Consider the following 15,502-nt stretch of genomic DNA (forward strand, 5'->3'; position numbering starts at 1 on the left):
GTGGAACTGCTTTGCCATGATCTGCAACTGGGAACCCTCCCAACTCACTTCTGCCCTCGCATTGCCCCTCCCCCATCACTGTCCAGTGCCCAGTCTTGCCTGAGGCACTGGGGACCCCAAAAGGACAGAGAGCAGAAGGTCGCCGCAGTGGCTGTAGTGTGGGATCTGGAGAAAGGCTTCCTGGTAGAGGAATACCTCAGCCGTAGACAAGGATCTGCATTAATGGCATGCCTATGGCACATCAATCGCATATCCTCAAGGCTCTCATCCCCATCGCTGGGGATGGAACCCGGCCGGGGCTTTGCAATGTCAGATAAGCTCTCTACCACAAGCCCCTAGGAATGGAGTCTCTAGTTTTTCTTGCCATGGGATCGTGTGTAGTCCAGGCTAGTCTCAAGCTTGCTATGAAAATAAAGACAAGGTCTGGAGAGATGGCTCAGCGGTTAAGAGCACTGGCTGCTCTTCCAGGGGTCCTGAGTTCAATTCCCAGCAACCACATGGTGGCTCACAACCATCCGTAATGAGGTCTTGTGCCCTCTTATGGCCTGCGGGTGTATATGCAGCCAGAACACTGTATACATAATAAATAAATAAATCTTTAAAAAAAAAAAAAAAGAAAGAAAGAAAGAAAGATGACTGAACATCTGATCTTCTCCCCTCCACCATCCAAGTGCTAGGATTACAGACGCACACCCATGGTGTGGGAGTGTGTACACACACACACACACACACACACACACGCACACACACACACACGCACACACACACACACGCATGGCGGGGGGGGGGGGGGGGGGGAGGTGCTCTGGCTAAGTGGTTAAGAGCATGTGCTACTCTTGAAGAAGATTCAAGTTCAGTTCCCAGCACCTACATCAAGTGGTTCATAATGGCCTGCAACTCCAGTTCCAGCAGGTCTGACGCCTTCAAGGGTACCTGCACACACATGTGAGTAACCTCTACACCCCTTACACACAATTAAAAATAATAAGTCAGGCAGTGGTGGCATACACCTTTAATCCCAGCACTCTCCGGGAGGCAGAGGCAGGAGGATCTCTGTGGGTTTGAGGTCAGCCTGGTCTACAGAGAGAGCTCCAGGACAGCCAAGGCTACACAGAGAAACTCTGTCTCGAAGAGCCAAAATTAATAATAATAATTCCTTTCTTTTGCGTGTTGGTTTTGATTTGGTTTGGTGCTTTGAGACAAGAGTCTCACTATGTAGCCCTGGCTGGCCTGGAACTCACTCTGTAGACCAGGCTGACCTCAAACTCACAGAGATCCTCCTGCCTCTACCTCCTGAGTGCTGGGACTAAAGGTGTGCACCACTGTGCTGAGCCAAATCTTTGTTTGTTTGTTTGTTTTTAAAGAAAACTATTAAGTCATAGAACAAGCCAAGTACTGGTATACCTGTAATATCAGCACTCCAGAGGCTGAGGCAGGAGGATTGCCGTGAATTCAACAGCAAGACTGTCTCAAATACATGCATACATACATACATACATACCATACATACATACATACATACATACATACGACATATATTTGGCATATATGTGGCTATTGAGATGGTTTGCCAGGTAAGAACATTTAGCCAAACTGACGGCCTGAATTCAGTTCCCAGGACCAACATGGCGGAAGGAAAGAGAACTGACACCAACAAATTGACCCCTGACCTCCACGCACCCGTTGTAGCATGCATGTGCACCAACACACACACACACACACACACACACACACACACACACACACACACACACACACAGAGAGAGAGAATAAACCAATGTAATTTTTAATTTTTTAATGAGAACAGAGAAACGAAAGAAAGCAGAACAGGCGCGGGGCGGGCTCCTATGGGGGAGGCAGTGCGTTCAGTATCTAGGACACAGATCTTGGAGCCGGGCTCTGCCACGCAGAGTAGCAGCCACACCACTTCCCTGGGCTGAGGAACCCTAGGCAAGTCACTCAGTCTCTCTGTGCCTTGTTTGCCCTGCTGTGGAGCAGATGTGTGTGTGGGACACGGGGGGCCCACAGCTGGTGCTCTGTTGTCTGTCCTGTGGTTCCCTGAGAATACGGCACAAAGTGGCAGAGAAGCCTGTGACGTCATTCCATCACAGAATGTACAACTACCTGGACAAAAAAGAAAAAAAAAATTCCAACGATCCCCTGTGCTGAGGAAACAGGTTCGGAGAAACCGAGTCATTGACGCAAGGTCACAGAGCAGGGGCAGAGCCAGAGGCTGAGTCGCGGAGGGGCTGGGCTCCACAGATGCTGGCTGGAATGAGGGAGGGGATGGGCTTGGAAGGCTAACGGGGACGGGGGAGGGGGGGAGGCTATGTTTGTCAGCCAGCTCCTGTCCCTGACACCTCAGGCCACCGAAGAGCCACCATGCCAGTCCTCTGGGTTGCTCATTAATCCTCATTTCACCACCTCAGCGCCAGCTGTGCATCCTGTTCCCGGGACAAAGAGACCTTGCTGCTGAACCACGTGGAGCCTCCGACACTTGCCAACCAGCCTCCGTCACAGACCCTCACCTCACACTCTTCCTTGCTTGCACGAGTTCTGAGCCACTAGGTGGGACCAGGGACCTGGCAGGTGAAGCCACACATGCAGCCAGTGAGCAGCGACTAAGTGAGGGTGTAGGCATATGAATCCCCCCCCACACACACACACACACACATAGCGTGGCTCCTTGGCCAAGTTCAAAGACTCCCCATCCCTGACCAAGAAGTCTGATCATTGCAGACCCGAGAATCCGGCCTTTCGGCATGATTTCCATCAGCCAAGCTAAGCTATACCACCCTCTCTGGAAGGCCACAGTCCCGCAGTCACCCTATCCTCCCACTCTGTTGCTCCCCAGCACCCAGCAGCCATGACTGAACCTTGGATGTATTTGAGTTTGAAACCCTGGCAGAGACACTCCCTACCACAACTCATCTGCCCAGAACAAGGGAAAGAGTTAGGTGCAAAAAAGCTAATGTGACTAGTTGGGCCACCCAGCACAGAGACCAGGAACCAAGCTTTGAGGGACATTCAACCCGGGTGCACCTCCCAAGAGGCTTAAAAAATCATACCTGGGCTGGAGAGATGGCTCAGAGGTTAAGAGCACTGGCTGCTCTTCCAGGGGTCCTGAGTTCAATTCCCAGCAACCACATGGTGGCTCACAACCACCCGTAATGAGATCTGGCGCCCTCTTCTGGTGTGCAGGCAAACATGCAGGCAGAATACTGTATACATAACAAATAAACCTTTAAAAAAAAATTCATACCTAAGCACTGGGTATGGTGGTGAGCGCCTGGAATCCCCACACTTGGGAGGTGGAAGCAGGATCATCAGACAAAGGCCATTCTTGACTACAAAGGAAATTCAAGGCCAGCCTGGGATACAGGAGAACCTGCCTTCAAACAAACAGACTCATAGCTAATCTGGGCGTGATGCTGTATACCTCTAAGCCCAGCACTCCGAAGGCTGAAGCAGGAGAATGAAGAGTCCCAGGCCAGCCTGGGATACATAGCGAGACCCCGTCTCATAGAACAAAACCCCTTGGACTTCACAGAAATGGCAGGAGCTTGTGACAGAGATGGGGGGTTGGTTGGGGGAGTCCCTAACACTACTACCCACTGCCCCTGAAGGGATGCCTTGGGCTGGAAGCACAGAAGGTTCCCATGAAACTCAACAGTTACCACCCAAGGGGCTTTGGCTCCTGTATTTGTGCAACCCCTAGGAGAAGAAAAAAAAACACCCTTGTCCCCTCAAATTAAACACTGCACGTGCACTTGGGGTGTGAGGTGTTTTTACTACAGACTTCTTCACTTGCCAAGGAGCTGTGACCACGTCTCTCTCAGGGTCTCTCTGGGCGCTGGATTTGGCCAGCTCCCCACGTCCAGCATGGGTCACCATGGGTGATGATAACCCCTGGGAGAGGCTCCAGCTATTGCCAGGTCCTGACCTTGGCTTGGTGCCTGTTTTTACACATCAGGGATCAGCAAAGACTGTTTGTCACTAGGAATGACGCACAGTGGGAGTCAGCAGCAGACGGTGCCACCGAGAAACCCAGGAGGGTTCTGGGATCTCCCCGCTCACCCAGTGAGGGTTGCAGCAGGTGACCACAGTGTAAAGAGCCCAGCGGCTGCCAAGTCCTCAGCTGGGACCACAGAGGTTGAACACAGAGTCCAAAACAAGGGCGCCTCATTGTTCAAATTCTATTCTCTTTTTTTTTTTTTTAACATTTTTTAAAGATGTTTTTAGATGTATTCATTTATTTATTGTGTGTGTGTGTGTGTGTGTGTGTGTGTGTGTGTGTGTGTGTGTGTATGTGTGCCATGGCACACAGGTAGAGGTCAGATGACAATCTGTGGGAGTCAGTTTTCTCTTTCTACCATGTGGGTTACAGAGATGGAACCTGGGCCATCAGGCTTGGCAGCAAGCATCTTTAAACACTGAGCCATCTTATCATCGTGTGTGTGTGTGTGTGTGTGTGTGTGTGTGTGTGTATAAGTATTATTTTATTTTTTTGAGACAGGGTCTCATGTATCGCTTTGAACCCACTAGGTAGCCAAGGATGACCTCCCAAGTGCCAGGTTTACAGGTGTATGCCACCACACCTGGCCACTTTTTTATTTTCTTTAGAGACACAATCTCTTTCTGTACCTCGGTCTGGCCTCACACCTGTAACAATTGTCCTGCCTCAGCCTCCCATGAGCTAGGACGATGGGTGTGAGCCACCGGCCCCATTTGGGGCCTCTTGGGGCTCTGGTTCAGGAGCAGATGGACAGAATGTGTTTTGTACACCTGAGCTTAAGTCCTGGCCACAGCACCAGGAGCAGAGACGGCAGAACAAGGAGGGCTGAGGGTGGCTGAGGGTGTCGTTCATGTCTCCCTGGAGCGGTTCCTCAGACGCAGCCGCTGGTGTCTGTTCTAGGACAGATGCCCCGGTCATTGTGTGGAACTATGATATTTTTCACTCTGATACAACTAAAAAATATCTCCAGAGACTGCCCAGAGCCCCCTGGATGCAAAAGACACCCCACCTTGGGAATGGCTGTACTGTCAAGGTGTGGGAAGGAGGTGTATGTGAAAGGGTTGGAAAAGGTGGTAAGGGTCTGGGCTAGGAATATGGCTGAGCTGGGACAGTGCTTTCCCGGCATACACGAGGTCCTGAGTTTACTCTGACTATGGTGATTGAGAGTTGTGCTGGGTATAATAGTCTGGGTTGGCATCCGTGGTCTCTTAGTGTCTGCATAACAGTTGTCCAGGACCTTCCGGCTTTCTAGTCTCTATTGAGAAGTCTGAAGGTCCTGAGTTTGATCCTCAGTACCATGTAAAGTAGGCATGGTTGGCACTCGCCTATGACCCCAGCATTCTGAAGGTGGAGGCAGGAGAATCAGGAGGTGAAGGATATCGTCAGCTACTTTGTGAGTTGGAGGCCAGCCTGGGCTACGTGAGACCCTGACTCAGATTTAATCTAAAACATGAAATCTAGACCCTCCAGGTATATTCAAACTGCTCAGCCCACTCACCTGTTCCCATTTCAACTCTCTCCATCAACTCTGTGTTCCCTAAAGACTCTGAGTTCCCAAGATAGCATTTTCCAAGTTACCCTCTTCCTTGATGACTCTTAGCAAATGCCATCCTCCAGGCCTGTCCTCACTACAGCACGGGACAAAGGAAGCCCATACACTTGTGTGTCTTGGCACACATGAGACGACCCCCCACACACACACACAGGGGATACATGGCATGGGACTAGGACCCCATCACTCTGGCAATAGGTGCTGGTAAAGAGAGACACAAAGTGACTGTATCCACACAAGGGCTTTGTGACATCCATGTCATCCCGGCTTGCCTATCTCATGTCCTTGACCCATGGTCATGCCTATTGTGAGTGATGGGGGGAGAACCAATGACAACACGCAGCTTGTTCTGCCTAGGGGGGTTCCTGGGCAAGCCGACTGTGCCATAGTCACACTGTGTTTATCGGTATTCTTGGCCCAGCCAATGGGACAAGAGAACTTTCTTGGTTGGGGAGGCCAGAGAAAGAAGCAGTCGGGTCGCATGCCTGTGCATGTGTTCGTGTGTGTGTGTGTGTGTGTGTGTGTGTGTGTGTGTGTGTGTGTGTGTACCCTTGTGGATGTATAGGCCTCTGCATACCACCAGAGACAAGCCAGAGGCTCAGAGTGGAGCTGGAAGAGGTTTTAGATATAAGACCTCCTAGGTCTTATATCTAGGTCATAGTAGTGATGGTGGTATTGATGGTGATAATTATGGTGGTGTTGATGATGATGGTGGTGGTGATGATGGTGGTGGTGGTGATAATGATGGGGATGATGATGGTGGTGGTGGTGATGATGAGGGTGGTGGTGATAAATTGGGTGGCGATGTTGTTGGTGGCGGTGATGGTGGTGGTGGTGATGATGATGGTGGTGATGATGGGGGTGTTGATGGTAGTGTTGATGATGATGGTGGTGGTAGTGGTGGTGGTAGTGATGGTGATAACGGTGGTGGTGATGTCAGTAGTGATTGCAGTGATGGCGATGATGAAGGCTACTAACACACACAGGCTGCCTGTTCAGTTTCAAGTCTGTCACTTAACCCACACCCCCATCTCCAAAGCCTGGCACGGAGGTGCTGGCATCATCCCTGTTTGCAAGTGAGCAAACAGAGTCTGTGGGAGGGCAAGGTTCTTGCTCAGAACTGCTGATCTAGTAACAGTGGAGCCAGGACTTGAACCCAGTCCCCTGGGTCTTACCCATCTGCCCGTTTATATGAAGAGTCCCTAGAGGATGGCAGTAAGCAGCTCTGTCAATCACAGGGTTGGGAGTCCTGCCCAAGTCCCGCCTCTTGCTATGTCTGTGACCTGAGCCTCATTTCCACTCTACATAAACCTCTTTTACGGCTTGACACTAATTTGGGGTTCGGTGGCTGAGTCCCATTCTCCCCTCCCCCCTTCTTTCTATTTTGAGACAAGAGCTCACTCTAGTCCAGGCTGGCCTCGGACTCAGTTCTCCTGCCTCCGTCTCTGCTGTTCAGGGGTCGCAAGTGTGAGCCACCATGTGGCTGAGCTGTGGCTGTTTCTTGGCCACATACTACGTGTCCAGCAACTGCCCAGCTTTTCTGTAGTTGTGGGATGAACCCCCAGGGCCCCTGGCAAGGGCTCTTTAGTGCTACCCCCATCCCCACGCCCAGGTCCTACATGCCCTCGGGAGATAAGTGTCTTACTTGCAAGTGAAGAAACCAGGAGGAAAGGGGAGGTGACAGAGTCAGAGGCCAGGATGGAGACCAGGCCTGAATGCCCTCCCCTGCCACTGCCCCAGCCTGGACCAGGGGGCGTGGCTTTTGGGGGCGTGGCCTGCCTGGGCCCTTATTGGCTGCCCAGAGGTTCCTCCAGAGAATAAAGCCCTGGAGCAGAGCGTCCTGCCAACCTTCTACTTTCCCAGGACACAGACACAATCTACCCCTCGCTCGCTCTGACCAGCTCCTTCTGTGCCAGGTACGTGGCCCCCAGCCTCAGCTGTATCCCAGAACTGACAGCCAGGGACAGCCAGAGTCGGGTACCCAGGAAAGGGAAGAGGGGCTGAGGCACATCCATTCAAGTCTCCGTGTTCTGATCTGTAAAATGGGACGATGGTAGGATCCTCCAGCTCAGGATGGCACAGGGGTGAGATGAGACAGGCTGTGTTTGCTGAGTGCTCGCATGAGCCAAATGACAGGGGAGGAGGGACTTCTGCTCTGGAGCTCGTGCCTCAGATCAGCCACCTTTGCCAAGACCTCCCCACCCCGACTCTACACTTTTTTCCTCTCCTGAGTCTCACCATCTATAGAGCCGGGTGGGATTGGCCTCTGGAGTGGGAATCAGTACACCCCAGAGTTGCAGATGCAGCCTTGGGGCAGGGACCAGGTGGGGCTCCCCAAAGCCACCTGGAAGGGGTCTGCAGGGTGATGGGAACCACGCACCAGCCAGAGGTTGCATCAGCTGGGCCTTTTGGGTCCAGAGCAGGCCCGGTGTGTCAGGATGGGGGCTAGCTGGGAGCTGAAGGCTAAAGCTAACAAATTTGGAGGTACCCTTGTTTGCCATGCCCTTCTCCCCTGACTGTCATTCAAGGGGTCTACTAGGAAGAGGGGCCTAGTGGGCTTACCCGCCATCTCAGCACTTGAGAGGCAGGAGAATCACGATGAATTTGAGTCCATCTCTCTTGAGACCGAGGCAAGAGAATCACAAGTTTGAGTCTCATGCGCACGCACAGGAGCATGCACACGCAAGCGTTCATATATGTACATGCTCCCAAGAGTCACCCTCTGCCTAGGCTGGATCCTACTTGGCCCTGGATCTCTCTTAGGGCTTCTCACAGGGCTTCAGAGGGACAGTGGCTGAGCCGGTGTTAACCCAAAGGCTTCCTCACTGTCATGGCTACCAAAGGGACCTCACGGTACCATTAGCCAAACCTAAGCTTGTCATGTAGCCTCGAGAGTAGTCCTCTCGATGTGGGAACTGTGTGATGAGGGTGAACCAGGGGGCTGTGTAGCCTCTCTGGTCCCCATGCCAGGAAAAAAGAATTCTGTTTTTTAAAAAACGGGAGCCCCCAGGTGGTGGTGGCACACACCTTTAATCAGGAGGCAGAGACAGGTGAATCTCTGAGTTCGAGGGCAGCCTGGTCTACAGAGCAAGTTCCAGGATGGTCAGGGCTACACAGAGAGACTGTACGTAAAAAAGGAGGAGGAGGAGGAGGAGGAGGAAGAGGAGGAAGAGAGAGAGAGAGAGAGAGAGAGAGAGAGAGAGAGAGAGAGAGAGAAAGAAGAAAGAAAGAAAGAAAGAAAGAAGAAAGAAAGAAAGAAAGAAAGAAAGAAAGAAAGAAAGAAAGAAAGAAAGAAAGAAAGAAAGAAAGAAAGAAAAAGGAAGGAAGGAAGAAGGAAGGAAATGAGAAGAAATGAGAGCCTTTCATAGCTTAATACTGGGGTCCCAGGTCTTTTTGCTTTTGTTTTGAGACAGTCTTATGTAGCCCAGGATGTCCCTGAATGCCTAATCCTCTTGCCTTCACCTTTCAAGAACCGGGATTACAGGCCTGTACCAAGCCCAAAGGCTCATTTTTTTAAATATACATGTGCTGAACACCAGGTATGGTGGGGTACACCTGTGATCCCAGCAATTGGGAGACTGAGATAGGAGGATCAGAAGTTCAAAGCCAGCCTAGGCTACATGGTAAGAACATAATTTTTTAAAGCGTATATGGGGTTAGGATATGGCTCAGTCTGTGAAAGGGCTTCCTATGAGAACCTTTGTCCATATCCCCAGAACTCACATCAAAAAATGCCAAACACAGCAAAAAATACCTGCAATCGCAGCATTGGAGAGCAAGAGACAGGAGGACCTCTGGGCTCGCTGGCCAGCCAGGCTAACTGAATCAGTGAGCTCCAGACTCAGGGAGAGACCCTGCCTCAAACAAATAAACTAGAGCAATTGAGAAAGACACCAGATGTTGACCTCTGGCCTCTGCATACATATGTGTGTGTTTAAATAAGTAATATACAATAGGACAAAAATGCTGAGCATGGAGGGGTCCTGTGGACCCAAAGGCCACTCTCCACAGGACCCCACTTGGCTCATTTCTTTTGTGTTTGCTGACACGTTCTGAGCTCATGGAAGCAGGTGGGGTGGGGTGGGTTCCACTTGACTTTCCAGAAACAGGCCTCGACTTCCCCTGGCCTTGCTTTATCCACACCCCCATCTTGTGACTCATTCTGAACCAGCTTGTGCAAGACCCTTCCCCTAAACTTGCCCAAGTCTGCAGCCTAAGGATGTTTGTGCAAGACTCTTTCCTTGAACTTACCCAAGGCTGCAGCCTAAGGATGTTTGTGCAAGACTCTTCCCCTGCAGACTAAGGAAGTTTCTGAACTTATGACCTTCCAAATCTGGGGGGCAAAGGTGAGGGCTTGGCCACTGATTTAGCTGGTAGATAGCCCAGCTGAGATTTTTAGCCCAGTTGAGATTTTATCCTGTGCCCTTTCCTGAAAATCGTGGGTATGAGGGAGGGAGTCATAGAGCTCAGAAGGGCAGCTGTCTTGACTCTTTACATCTCCTCCCTTCCCCCCAGCCATGGCAGCCCAGGAGCCCCTCCACGTGAAGACTCCGCTGCGTGACAGCATGGCCCTGTCCAAAGTGGCTGGAACCAGTGTGTACCTAAAGATGGACAGCTCCCAGCCCTCGGGTTCCTTCAAGATCCGAGGCATTGGGCACCTCTGCAAGACGGTACAGGGCAGGGTGGCATCCTGGCAGGAAGGGCACTCCTTCCTACCTGACAGTTCTAGAGCCAGGGGTGCCGATGTACACCCAAGATTTCAGCACCCAGGATACTGAGGCAAAAGGGTGGAAATTGAAAGAAGGGTGGGAAGCATCCTAGGCTGCATAGCAAGACCCTGTCTCTAAAAAAATAAGTAAATTCATCATCATCATCATCATCATCATCATCATCATCTTAAAGGCTGGAGTTTAGATGGCTCAGCAGTTAATAGCACTGGCTGCTCTCGCAGAGAGCCTGAGTTCAGTTCCCAGCATCCACATGGTGACTCACAACCACCTATAACTCCAGTTCCAGAGAATTTGACGCCCTCTTCTGATTTCCAAGAGCATCTACACTCACATGCACATAATTAGAAATGAATATTGGGCGGGAGAGATAGCTAAGCAGTTAGGAACACTTTGGGCTCTTTCAGAGGAACCGTGCTCACCCTCAGCATCCAAGTTGGTGGCTCACCTGTAACTCCAGCTCCAGGGCATCTGATGCTCTCTTCTGCCCTCTGCAGGCAACACATGCACACATACACGTAGATAAATAACTTGAATAAATACTATCTTCCTAAAAAGAAAGTAATTTTAGAATAGGCTACACATATCAGAGTTTCCTCTGGCTAAGGGATACCCCACTCATGAGATTCTCTCAAGACTGACATCTGCTCCCTTACCCCAGCCAGTCTCCTTGGGAAAGCTATGCCTGAGGGGAGGGTGGTTCAGATACCAAGAGGAGGAAGGTGAGTGAGTTCAGTGTGGATGCTCCAGGCAGGGACTGAGAGGTAGCCTGACCCCTCCTCTTGTCTCCACAGAGGGCAGAACAAGGCTGTAAACATTTTGTCTGTTCTTCAGGTAAGTGGCCAAGAGGCTTTCTTTCCCTTCCTATCCTGGACTGTGTGTGTCCTGAGGCCAGGCGCTTCACCTCTCTGGGGCCGTGGTCTCTGCAGCAATGAACCCATTCATAGACGTCCAGATTCGGCGTCCCAGGATGAGGCAGAGGTCACTTGGGAGGAGACAGGAGTTCAGAGCCTGACAGGAAAGGGATGACCAGCCCCACTTAGGGTCCCAGACCCTTCTCTGCTGACACACCCTCTCCATGCCACCCTAACAGCGGGCAATGCGGGTATGGCGACTGCCTACGCTGCCAGGAGGCTGGGCATCCCAGCCACCATCGTTGTACCCAACACCACACCTGCCCTCACCATCGAGCGGCTCAAGGACGAAGGCGCCACCGTTGAAGTGGTGGGAGAGGTGAGTGCGGACCGGCAGGTGGCAGGTGAGAGGGCTCCTGACAGCTGGACAAGGTCCCCCATCATTTCATTCTCTTCCTACTCCCACTGCCCTGCAGATGTTGGATGAGGCCATCCAACTGGCCAAGGCTCTAGAAAAGAACAACCCAGGCTGGGTGTACATCTCCCCCTTCGATGACCCCCTTATCTGGTGAGTTGGGGCCACCCCACTCCTTACAGCACATATCTGCCATAATGTGTAATGCCTGCCGGTTCTCCATGTTGCACACCCAATGTATGCAGGAGAGAACACACAAACACCCAGATGCACACATCAGCAATGGGGGGGGGTCCCCAGATACAGAGATTCAGGGAGATCAGCTCATCTGGGGGTGACTAGGAACAAATGAGGTGGGGATGCACTGATGAAGGTAGCTTTCATATGCCAGCATCTGCCATGGGCAACTGAACCTCAGCCCCTGGGGACCCTGAGAACCTGTGGGGAATGAGCATCCAAGAAATGTGTCCACTGAAGGGTAGGAAGTGGGGGTTTATCCACCAACTCCCACAGCCATCCTCTCTGGGGGAGGGGGGGGTGCGTTTTTCGTCTCCTACACAATCAGTGTCCTATGAGGCCATGGCTGGGCGGGGTAGAGGGCAAAAGCCAGCTCCAAGGTTCACCACTGCCTGGGATGGAAGCAAATATGGACCTTAGCCGGCATCTTCAACCATCCGTTGTGTCTTCAGGAAGCCCAGCCCTGACCTGCCACCCTTCTCCTGCCCAGGGAAGGCCACACTTCCATCGTGAAGGAACTGAAGGAGACGCTGAGTGCCAAGCCTGGGGCCATTGTGCTATCAGTGGGTGGCGGAGGCCTGCTGTGTGGAGTGGTCCAGGGACTTCAAGAGGTGGGCTGGGAGGATGTGCCCATCATTGCCATGGAGACCTTCGGCGCCCACAGCTTCCATGCAGCCACCAAGGAAGGAAAGCTGGTCACCCTGCCCAAGATAACCAGGTGAGCTCGGCACCTCCGTTATACACACAGTGAAAACGAGACTTTGGTCGTTTGCTCAAAGTCACACAGCCATGTGTGGTATGTCTGGGCCTTGAACACGAGTCTTTATGTGAATAATGGCAGGTAATGTCAATCACTTCTTGAGGTCCTCATGCCTCACTTCTTTGCTGGCCGCTTATCTGACCTCCGAAATGTTCAAGACCCTGGCTGATCCTGGACACGGGGTCGGGGGAAAAAACCACCCTCTTGCCTACAAGGAGTTTATAACCAAACCCTAAATTTGCAGCTTAAACAAAATTGAATTTTGTTTCTCCCTACTTAAAAAAAAAAAAAAGAGAGAGAGAAAGCGTATGAGGGACAGCTCCTTGAAGCTGGGGACTGAGTTCCTTGAGTCTGCTGCCCCACCACTCATTTGAGCCTGGCAGGTTGGGGCAGGAGGCCAGTGAGCGGAGTAGGTGAAGGTTACAAGCTGGGGTAGGGCATATCTGAGTCAGTCCAGTCTGACAGCCAAGACCACTGTGCAGGTTCTGGGGACTGGGCACGGGCTACCCATTCCCCCCCCATCCATAGTTTCTGCCTCTCACATGCATCCTTCTGCCTCGCCTCCCAGTGTTGCCAAGGCCTTGGGTGTGAACACTGTGGCGGCACAGGCCCTGAAGCTGTTTTACGAACACCCCATTTTCTCTGAGGTCATCTCAGACCAGGAGGCTGTGGCCGCCATCGAGAAGTTCGTGGGTATGTACCAAGGGACCTTTTTGCCCTTAATTTCCTCCCTCCTCGGCCTAGAATGCCTCATGAATGGAAGCTAAAGCAAGTCAGTGGTAAAAAGAAACACCTGGGCTGCTCATGAAATAGTGAGCCTGCATCTGCTTCCATCAGTGAGTGACTGGAGGAAGGCTCTCTGATGACAGAATAGTCCCCAATGTCGATGACATTAGACGGCCCGTTCAGGCACCCTCTCCGGTATTGTTAGGAATCTTAGCCGGGGTCATCCTTGTGGATTCCTGGGAGCCAAGCACTGGGCAGAGCTGCAGGAGCCCTGTTGAAGACAGAAAGGACTGTACGAGCCAGGAGGTCAAGGTCATGACAGGGGACTCCACAGAGACAGCTGACCTGAGCTCCTGGGAGCTCACCAACTCTGAAACGACAGCTAGGGAGCCTGAATGGGACTGAACTAGACCCTCTGCATGTGTGTGACAGTTGTGTAGCTTGGTCTGTTTGTGGGTCCCCTAGCAGTGGGATCAGGACCTGTCCCTGGCGCTTGGGCTGGCTTTTGGGAATCCAATCCCCATGCTGAGTTGCCTGGGCCAACCCTGATGCAGAGAGAGGTTGGTCCTGCCTCAACTTGATGTGGCATGCTTTGTTGACTCCCATGGGAGGTCTGCCACTTTCTGAAGACAGGGAAGAAATGGATGAGGGGAGGAGGGGACAGGAGGAGAGGAGGGAGGGGAAACTGTGGTCAGTGAGTAAAATAAATGAAAAAATAATTAATTTAAAAAAAGTGAGCCTGGCAGTCATGACAGCAGGGAAGACAAGCCAGCCATCCTTTCAAGTGCCCGTTTTGAGCTCCCTAGTAGTCAGGGTCACAGGGAAAGGATTGAGATGAGCTGGATTGGAGGTGGTCTGTAATGGAACTCTCTTGGTTCAGTCTGCAACAAGATGGTCAAAAAGAACCAGGAGGAGGGGGGTAGCTGGAGAGATGGCTCAAAGGTTAAGAGCACTAGTTGTTCTTCCAGAGGTCCTGAGTTCAATTCCCAGCAACCACATGGTGGCTCACAACCATCTGTAATGAGATCTTGTTCCCTCTTCTGGCCTGCATGCATACATGCAGACAGAACACTACATAATAAATCGTTTATTAAAAAAAAAGAAGAAGAAAAGAACCTGGGTAGTGGTGCTGCACACCTTTAATCCCAGCACTCCAGAGGCAGGCGGATCTCTGAGAGCTCAAAGCCAGCCTGGTCTACAGAGCAAGTTCCAGGATGGCCAGGGCTACACAGAGAAACCCTGACTCAGAGGGGAGGGGAAAAAAAGCCAAAAAGGATGAAAAATAACACACTGCCAGTTATTAATAACCGCAGCTTACTGCCACACACCTAGGCACCCTCTCAGATACCTGAGAACTCTTGGCACAGGCTGAAGAAACTGAGTCTGGGTTCAGCCACAGTGAGAGGTTTGGTCCAAGACTTCCTGGTGTGGAGAGCTGACCAGCCCCTTCCCCACAGATGACGAGAAGATCCTGGTGGAGCCTGCGTGTGGAGCGGCACTGGCCGCACTGTACAGTGGTGTGGTGTGCAGGCTGCAGGACGAGGGCCGGCTGCCAGCCCCACTGGCCTCGCTGGTCGTCATCGTGTGTGGTGGCAGCAACATCAGCCTGGCCCAGCTGCAGGCACTCAAGGTGCAGCTGGGCCTGAACGGGCTGCCCAAGTGACATCCTGGCCTCCCCCCCAGTAATGTGGGCAGGGGATGCACCTGACAGTGGTCCCACCCTCCTTTACCCATGTTTATAACATGCACTTTTTCATTGTAAATAAGTAAATATATATATATATTTATAAAGCAAAGACTTTTGAGTTTTGTTTGTTCTTGACATGAGGTCTGTGTGCAGTCCAGGCCTCCTACTTTGGCTTCCAGCGTGCATTGGTCACCCTGCCATACCTGCCCTGGCTCCCAGAGGAGCAATGCTCCCCACCCACATGCTGGTGGCTTGGGTCTCCCACTGAACTAGTGTTAACAGTGGGGCCCACACATTCATCAACCTGGAGAGGGGACCACAGCTATTCCGCAAAGAGATCTGGGGTAGGGGCAAAGCAGCTGGGGGATGCATAGGCAAGGCCACCACATTCTAACATGAAGTCCTTACTGACAGGACAAGGATAGCCGTAAAACACCAGCGGCCCCACCATGTGCATGAAAACCAACCCTGTATACTCTTGTCTGCAGGGCAGGGACGGTGAAATGAATTTGACCTTTGTGTCAAAAAA

At 51.8% G+C, this 15,502-nt stretch overlaps 1 protein-coding gene and 1 long non-coding RNA gene across 3 annotated transcripts; one reads left to right on the forward strand and one right to left on the reverse strand.

The window, feature by feature from the left end:
- Positions 1-1,780: 1,780 nt before the first annotated feature.
- On the reverse strand, positions 1,781-14,855 carry LOC128120951 (uncharacterized). Of its 2 annotated transcripts, XR_008222026.1 has the most exons (5): positions 13,354-14,855; positions 11,479-11,657; positions 10,743-11,305; positions 3,069-3,221; positions 1,781-2,582 (listed from the first exon to the last, which is right to left on the reverse strand). It is a non-coding gene; the product is annotated as an uncharacterized LOC128120951 (long non-coding RNA). The 2 variants fall into 2 exon arrangements; XR_008222025.1 differs by having other exon boundaries at positions 1,781-3,221.
- Positions 4,310-15,402, forward strand: Sds (serine dehydratase). The gene is made up of 8 exons (XM_052755207.1): positions 4,310-7,483; positions 10,083-10,237; positions 11,089-11,128; positions 11,388-11,527; positions 11,625-11,716; positions 12,291-12,518; positions 13,129-13,253; positions 14,744-15,402. Exons 2-8 carry the CDS (start codon positions 10,085-10,087, stop codon positions 14,947-14,949), a joined length of 984 nt encoding a protein of 327 aa, XP_052611167.1. The 5' UTR covers positions 4,310-7,483; positions 10,083-10,084; the 3' UTR covers positions 14,950-15,402.
- Positions 15,403-15,502: the final 100 nt, after the last annotated feature.

The sequence above is a fragment of the Peromyscus californicus genome, unplaced genomic scaffold (assembly GCF_007827085.1).
Source record: "Peromyscus californicus insignis strain IS unplaced genomic scaffold, ASM782708v3 Scaffold_2__1_contigs__length_46816999, whole genome shotgun sequence".
Taxonomy (NCBI): domain Eukaryota; kingdom Metazoa; phylum Chordata; class Mammalia; order Rodentia; family Cricetidae; genus Peromyscus; species Peromyscus californicus.

What these genes read in the sequence shown, in the direction of transcription:
- Sds (XM_052755207.1), top strand. Translation starts at nt 10,085, where the DNA reads ATGGCAGCCCAGGAGCCCCTCCACGTGAAGACTCCGCTGCGTGACAGC. An exon ending in TTGGGCACCTCTGCAAGACG is followed by an intron (nt 10,238 to 11,088) that starts GTACAGGGCAGG and finishes TTGTCTCCACAG; the next exon opens with AGGGCAGAACAAGGCTGTAA. An exon ending in ACATTTTGTCTGTTCTTCAG is followed by an intron (nt 11,129 to 11,387) that starts GTAAGTGGCCAA and finishes CCACCCTAACAG; the next exon opens with CGGGCAATGCGGGTATGGCG.